The sequence below is a fragment of the Scyliorhinus torazame genome, chromosome 2, assembly GCF_047496885.1.
Source record: "Scyliorhinus torazame isolate Kashiwa2021f chromosome 2, sScyTor2.1, whole genome shotgun sequence".
Classification (NCBI taxonomy): domain Eukaryota; kingdom Metazoa; phylum Chordata; class Chondrichthyes; order Carcharhiniformes; family Scyliorhinidae; genus Scyliorhinus; species Scyliorhinus torazame.
Window position 1 is genome coordinate 16,786,871 of NC_092708.1, and position 7,517 is coordinate 16,794,387.

Sequence of the window (7,517 nt, forward strand, 5' to 3'; positions counted from 1 at the left end):
GGATACAGTACTGGTGGGGACGGGTCTGTCACTGTACAACACTGGGGTACAGTACTGGTGGGGACGGGTCTGTCACTGTGTAACACTGGGGTACAGTACTGGTGGGGACGGGTCTGTCACTTTATAATACTGGGGTACAGGACTGGTGGGGACGGGTCTGTCACTGAATAACACTGGGTTCCAGTACTGGTGGGTACGGGTCTGTCACTGTATAACACTGGGGTACAGTACTGGTGGAGACGGGTATGTCACTGTATAACACTGGGGTACAGTACTGGTGGGGATGGATCTGACACTGTATAACACTGGGGTGCAGTACTGGTGGGGACGGGTCTGTCGCTGTATAACACTGGGGTACAGTACTGGTGGGGACGGGTCTGTCACTGTATAACACTGGGGTACAGTACTGGTGGGGACGGGTTGTCACTGTATAACACTGGGGTAGAGTACTGGTGGGGACAGGTCTGTCACTGTAAAACACTGGGGTACAGCACTGGTGGGGACGGTTCTGCCACTGTATAACACTGGGGTAGAGTACTGGTGGGGACGTGTCTGTCACTGTATAACACTGGGGTACAGTACTGGTTGGGACGGGTCTGTCGCTGTATAACACTGGGGTACAGTACTGGTGGGGACGGGTCTGTCACTGTATAACACTGGGGTACAGTACTGGTGGGGACGGGTTGTCACTGTATAACACTGGGGTACAGTACTGGTGGGGACGGGTCTCTCCCGGTGTACCACTGGGATAAAGTACAGGTGCTGACGGGTCTGTCACTGTATAACACTGGGGTACAGTACTGGTGGGGACGGGTCTGTCACTGAATAACACTGGGGTACAGTACTGGTGGGGACGGGTCTGTCACTTTATAATACTGGGGTACAGGACTGGTGGGGACGGGTCTGTCACTGAATAACACTGGGTTCCAGTACTGGTGGGTACGGGTCTGTCACTGTATAACACTGGGGTACAGAACTGGTGGGGATGGGTCTGTCACTGTATAACACGGGGTACAGCACAGGTGGAGACGGGTCTGTCACTGTATAACACTGGGGTACAGAACTGGTGGGGACGGGTCTGTCACTGTATAACACGGGGTACAGCACAGGTGGAGACGGGTCTGTCACTGTATAACACTGGGGTACAGCACTGGTGGGGACGGGTCTGTCACTGTATAACACTGGGGTACAGTACTGGTGGGGGTGGGTCTATCACTGTGTAACACTGGGGTGCAGCACTGCTGGGGACGGGTCTGTCACTGTATATCACTGAGGTACAGTACTAGCGGGGACAGGTCTGTCACTGTATAACACTGGGGTACAGTACTGGTGGGGACGGGTCTCTCCCGGTGTACCACTGGGATAAAGTACAGGTGCTGACGGGTCTGTCACTGTATAACACTGGGGTACAGTACTGGTGGGGACGGGTCTGTCACTGAATAACACTGGGGTACAGTACTGGTGGGGACGGGTCTGTCACTTTATAATACTGGGGTACAGGACTGGTGGGGACGGGTCTGTCACTGAATAACACTGGGTTCCAGTACTGGTGGGTACGGGTCTGTCACTGTATAACACTGGGGTACAGTACTGGTGGAGACGGGTATGTCACTGTATAACACTGGGGTACAGTACTGGTGGGGATGGATCTGACACTGTATAACACTGGGGTGCAGTACTGGCTGGGACGGGTCTGTCGCTGTATAACACTGGGGTACAGTACTGGTGGGGACGGGTCTGTCACTGTATAACACTGGGGTACAGTACTGGTGGGGACGGGTTGTCACTGTATAACACTGGGGTAGAGTACTGGTGGGGACAGGTCTGTCACTGTAAAACACTGGGGTACAGCACTGGTGGGGACGGGTCTGCCACTGTATAACACTGGGGTAGAGTACTGGTGGGGACGTGTCTGTCACTGTATAACACTGGGGTACAGTACTGGTTGGGACGGGTCTGTCGCTGTATAACACTGGGGTACAGTACTGGTGGGGACGGGTCTGTCACTGTATAACACTGGGGTACAGTACTGGTGGGGACGGGTTGTCACTGTATAACACTGGGGTAGATTACTGGTGGGGACAGGTCTGTCACTGTAAAACACTGGGGTACAGCACTGGTGGGGACGGGTCTGCCACTGTATAACACTGGGGTATAGTACTGGTGGGGATGGGTCTGTCACTGTATAACACTGGGGTACATCACTGCTGGGGATGGGTCTGTCACTGTATAACACTGGGGTACAGTACTGGTGGGGACGGGTCTGTCACTGAATAACACTGGGTTCCAGTACTGGTGGGTACGGGTCTGTCACTGTATAACACTGGGGTACAGTACTGGTGGAGACGGGTATGTCACTGTATAACACTGGGGTACAGTACTGGTGGGGATGGATCTGACACTGTATAACACTGGGGTGCAGTACTGGTTGGGACGGGTCTGTCGCTGTATAACACTGGGGTACAGTACTGGTGGGGACGGGTCTGTCATTGTATAACACTGGGGTACAGTACTGGTGGGGACGGGTTGTCACTGTATAACACTGGGGTAGAGTACTGGTGGGGACAGGTCTGTCACTGTAAAACACTGGGGTACAGCACTGGTGGGGACGGGTCTGCCACTGTATAACACTGGGGTAGAGTACTGGTGGGGACGTGTCTGTCACTGTATAACACTGGGGTACAGTACTGGTTGGGACGGGTCTGTCGCTGTATAACACTGGGGTACAGTACTGGTGGGGACGGGTCTGTCACTGTATAACACTGGGGTACAGTACTGGTGGGGACGGGTTGTCACTGTATAACACTGGGGTAGAGTACTGGTGGGGACAGGTCTGTCACTGTAAAACACTGGGGTACAGCACTGGTGGGGACGGGTCTGCCACTGTATAACACTGGGGTATAGTACTGGTGGGGATGGGTCTGTCACTGTATAACACTGGGGTACATCACTGCTGGGGATGGGTCTGTCACTGTATAACACTGGGGTACAGTACTTGTGGGTATGGGTCTGTCACTGTATAACACTGGGTACAGTACAGGTGGGGACTGATCTGTCACTGTATAACACTGGGTACAGTACTGGTGGGGACGGGTCGGTCACTGTATAACACTGGGGTATAGTACTGGTGGGGTCGGGTCTGTCACTGTATAACACAGGGTACAGTACTGGTGGGGGCGGGTCTGTCACTGTATAACACTGGGGTATAGTACTGGTGGGGTCGGGTCTGTCACTGTATAACACTGGGGTACAGTACTGGTGGGGATGGGTCTGCCACTGTATAACACTGGGGTACAGTACTGGTGGCGACGGGTCTGTCACTGTATGACACTGGGGTACAGTACTAGTGGGGACGGGTCTGTCACTGTATAACACTGGGGTACAGTACTGGTGGGGACGGGTCTGTCACTGTATGACACTGGGGTACAGTACTAGTGGGGACGGGTCTGTCACTGTATAACACTGGGGTACAGTACTGGTGGGGACGGGTGTGTTACTGTATAACACTGGGGAACATTACTGGTGGGGACGGGTCTGTCACTGTATAACACTGGGGAACAGTACTGGTGGGGACGGGTGTGTTACTGTATAACACTGGGGAACAGTACTGGTGGGGACGGGTCTGTCACTGTATAACACTGGGGTACAGTACTGGTGGGGATGGGTCTGTCACTGTATAACTCTGGGGTACAGTACTGGTGGGGACTCGTCTGTCACTGTATAACTCTAGGGTACAGTACTGGTGGGGATGGGTCTGTCACTGTATAACACTGGGGTACAGTACTGGTGGGGACCGGTCTGTCACTGTATAACACTGGGGTACAGTGCTGGTGGGGACGGGTCTGTCTCTGTATAGAACTGGTGTACAGTACTGGTGGGGACGGGTCTGTCACTGTATAACACTGGGGTACAGAACTGGTGGGGATGGGTCTGTCACTGTATAACACGGGGTACAGCACAGGTGGAGACGGGTCTGTCACTGTATAACACTGGGGTACAGCACTGGTGGGGACGGGTCTGTCACTGTATAACACTGGGGTACAGTACTGGTGGGGGTGGGTCTCTCACTGTGCAACACTGGGGTGCAGCACTGCTGGGGACGGGTCTGTCACTGTATATCACTGAGGTACAGTACTAGCGGGGACAGGTCTGTCACTGTATAACACTGGGGTACAGTACTGCTGGGGACGGGTCTCTCCCGGTGTACCACTGGGATAAAGTACAGGTGCTGACGGGTCTGTCACTGTATAACACTGGGGTACAGTACTGGTGGGGACGGGTCTGTCACTGAATAACACTGGGGTACAGTACTGGTGGGGACGGGTCTCTCCCTGTGTAACACTGGGGTACAGTACTGGTGGGGGATGGGTCTGTCACTGAATAACACTTGGGCACAGTACTGGTGGGGACGAGTCTGTCACTGTGTAACACTGGGTACAGTACTGGTGGGGAAGGTTTCTGTCACTGAATAACACTTGGGCACAGTACTGGTGGGGACGGGTCTCTCCCTGTGTAACACTGGGGTACAGTACTGGTGGGGAAGGTTTCTGTCACTGAATAACACTTGGGCACAGTACTGGTGGGGACGTGTCTGTCACTGTATAACACTGGGGTACAGTACTGGTGGGGACGGGTCTGTCACTGCGTAACACTGGGGCACAGTACTGGTGGGGAGGGGTCTGTCACTGTAAAACACTGGGATTTAGTACTGGTGGGGATGGGTTTCACTGTATAACACTGGGGTACAGTACTGGGGGGGACGGGTCTGTCACTGTATAACACTGGGGTACAGTACTGTTGGGGCGGGTCTGTCACTGTATAACACTGGGGTACAGTACTGGTGGGGGCGGGTCTGTCACTGTATAACACTGGGGTACAGTACTGGTGGGGTCGGGTCTGTCACTGTATAACACTGGGGTACAGTACTGGTGGGGGCGGGTCTGTCACTGTATAACACTGGGGTACAGTACTGGTGGGGACGGGTCTCTCACTGCATAACACTGGGGTACAGTACTGGTGGGGACAGGTCAGTCACTGTATAACACGGGGATACAGTACTGGGGGGACGGGTCTGTCACTGTATAACACTGGGGTAGAGTACTGGTGGGGGCGAGTCTGTCACTGTATAACACTGGGGTACAGTACTGGTGGGAACGGGTCTGTCACTGTATAATACTGGGGTACAGTACTGGTGGGGACAGGTCTGTCACTGTATAACACTGGGGTACAGTCCTGGTGGGGATGGTTCTGTCACTGTATAACACTGGGGTACAGTACTGGCGGGGACAGGTCTGTCAGTGTATAACACTGGGGTACAGTACTGGTGGGGACGGGTCTGTCACTGTATAACACTGGGGTACAGTACTGGTGGGGACGGATCTGTCAGTGTATAACACTGGGGTACAGTACTGGTGGGGACGGGTCTGTCACTGTATAACACTGGGGTACAGTACTGGTGGGGACGGATCTGTCAGTGTATAACACTGGGGTACAGTACTGGTGGGGACGTATCTGTCAGTGTATAACACTGGGGTACAGTACTGGTGGGGACGGATCTGTCACTGTATAACACTGGGGTACAGTACTGGTGGGGATGGGTCTGTCACTGTATAACACTGGGGTACAGTTCTGGTGGGGACGGGTCTGTCGCTGTATAACACTGGGGTACAGTACTGGTGGGGACGGATCTGTCTCTGTATAACATTGGGGTACAGTACTGGTGGGGACGGATCTGTCAGTGTATAACACTTGGGTACAGTACTGGTGGGGACGGATCTGTCACTGTATAACATTGGGGTGCAGTACAGGTGGGGACGGGTCTGTCGCTGTATAACACTGGGGTACAGTACTGGTGGGGATGGGTCTGTCGCTGTATAACACTGGGGTACAGTACTGGTGGGGACGGGTCTGTCGCTGTATAACACTGGGGTACAGTACTGGGGGGACGGGTCTGTCCGTGGGAGTGGAGGTTTAAGGACATAATGAAGAAAATAATTCTATTTGTTTACAACATTTGTTGATAGTTTTTAAGTTTGTAATTCCCTGTCATATCCTTTCAGTCTCTGCATGTTATCAGTATGAGGTCAGTAGCCTGTGTACAATAAACGGTGCAGCATTGGCAATGTCCTCTCAATAACAGTGTGTGCGCTGATCGTCCGAATCTTGTCACAGACATGGATTCGGGACCTCCTCACATTCCTCTTACTGGATTGCAGCATTATCACAAGGAATTAACTTGAAAGGCCTTTTGGCCCAAATGGTCTATTCTGGCTTTGTGTTCTATTTGAGCCTCTCCTGCCACACCTCACCCTATCAGCACCTCCTAAACCCAAAGTCGCAACCAAAGGACAAGAGCACCATCAGGGAGCATCACCTCCCAAATTCTCCCTCGATTCACACACTCACCACCCTGACTTGGAAATATATCACCGTTCCTTCACTGTCGCTGGGTCAACTCCCTCCCTAACAGCACTGTGGGTGTACCTGCACCATATGGATTGCAGCGCTTTAAGGTGGTTCACTGCCACCTTCTCAGGGGCAATTAGGGATGGGCAATAAAGGCGGGATTAGCCAATGATGCCCACAACAGAGAATAAATGTACAGAATGGAGTTAATCCTTTTCTTTGCCTCCTGATGGACAATGCTGCATTTTCCAACAAATTTCCCAACACTTCAAGTCACCGATCAATACATAAGCTCGAGATATTCAACCATGGGGGGGAAACACAGTTCAGCAGCCAAGCCCTTCCTCAGTGCCTACCCGAGTGTCGTTTGCGGTGAAGGGTGCTGTCAGGTAATGATTGGAAGAAGGAATCTTCTGTCCATTCTCTCTGACTGCCCCTCCCCCAGCCCACTGAGGGCGACGCGCTCCCAGAAGCTGCTGCATCCAACACTGGAAAACTCAACATCGGTCAGGAATCAAACATCAGACACTCTGATGTTCAACCAGAGAGGGGGGGGCAGGTGGTTCTACATTTATATTGCACCTTTCATAGAAGAAAACACCCGAAAATAATGCAACAGGAAGAGCAAGGTGGCAAATGGGCACCAAGTGTCAGGAGGGTGTGTCTAGAAGCTGGGGGTCAAGGAAGCAATTTCCAGAACGTGGTCAAGTTACAGAAAGACCAACTTGTGTCGCCCTCAGCATCTTTCACAGCTTCAGAACAACCCAAAGTGCTATCGACCCAATAGCGAAACAGGTGGGAACGCAGTCACTGTTGTTAACAGTCGGAAACTCAGCAAGCAACTTGCACCACAGCAGGATCCCGCACGAGCAATGTGAAAATGAGGGCAGTATCTGGTTTAGGATTGGGATAAATATTGGCCAGGCCAGCGGGGAGAAAACAGCACTAATGATGGGTGAAATGGAGATGGATTGACAGAACCACCAGCCATGGAGGAGTGATAGCGTTCACCATCGACAGGGGGGGAGAGACAGTTCAAATACCCAGGTGGACAGTTCAGGAACTTAAAGTCTTGTCAAATATCAAACCCAAAACACCAGGAAGTCACTAGA

General features: G+C 52.6%; 1 protein-coding gene across 1 annotated transcript in view; it reads left to right on the forward strand.

The window, feature by feature from the left end:
* The window catches only part of LOC140385709 (carboxy-terminal domain RNA polymerase II polypeptide A small phosphatase 1-like), a 93,007-nt gene that overhangs the window by 68,632 nt on the left and 16,858 nt on the right, over window positions 1–7,517 (forward strand). The window contains exon 2 of the mRNA XM_072468154.1: window positions 6,060–6,082. Coding sequence (XP_072324255.1) covers window positions 6,060–6,082 — 23 coding nt within the window. The remainder of the gene's footprint in view (window positions 1–6,059; window positions 6,083–7,517) is intronic.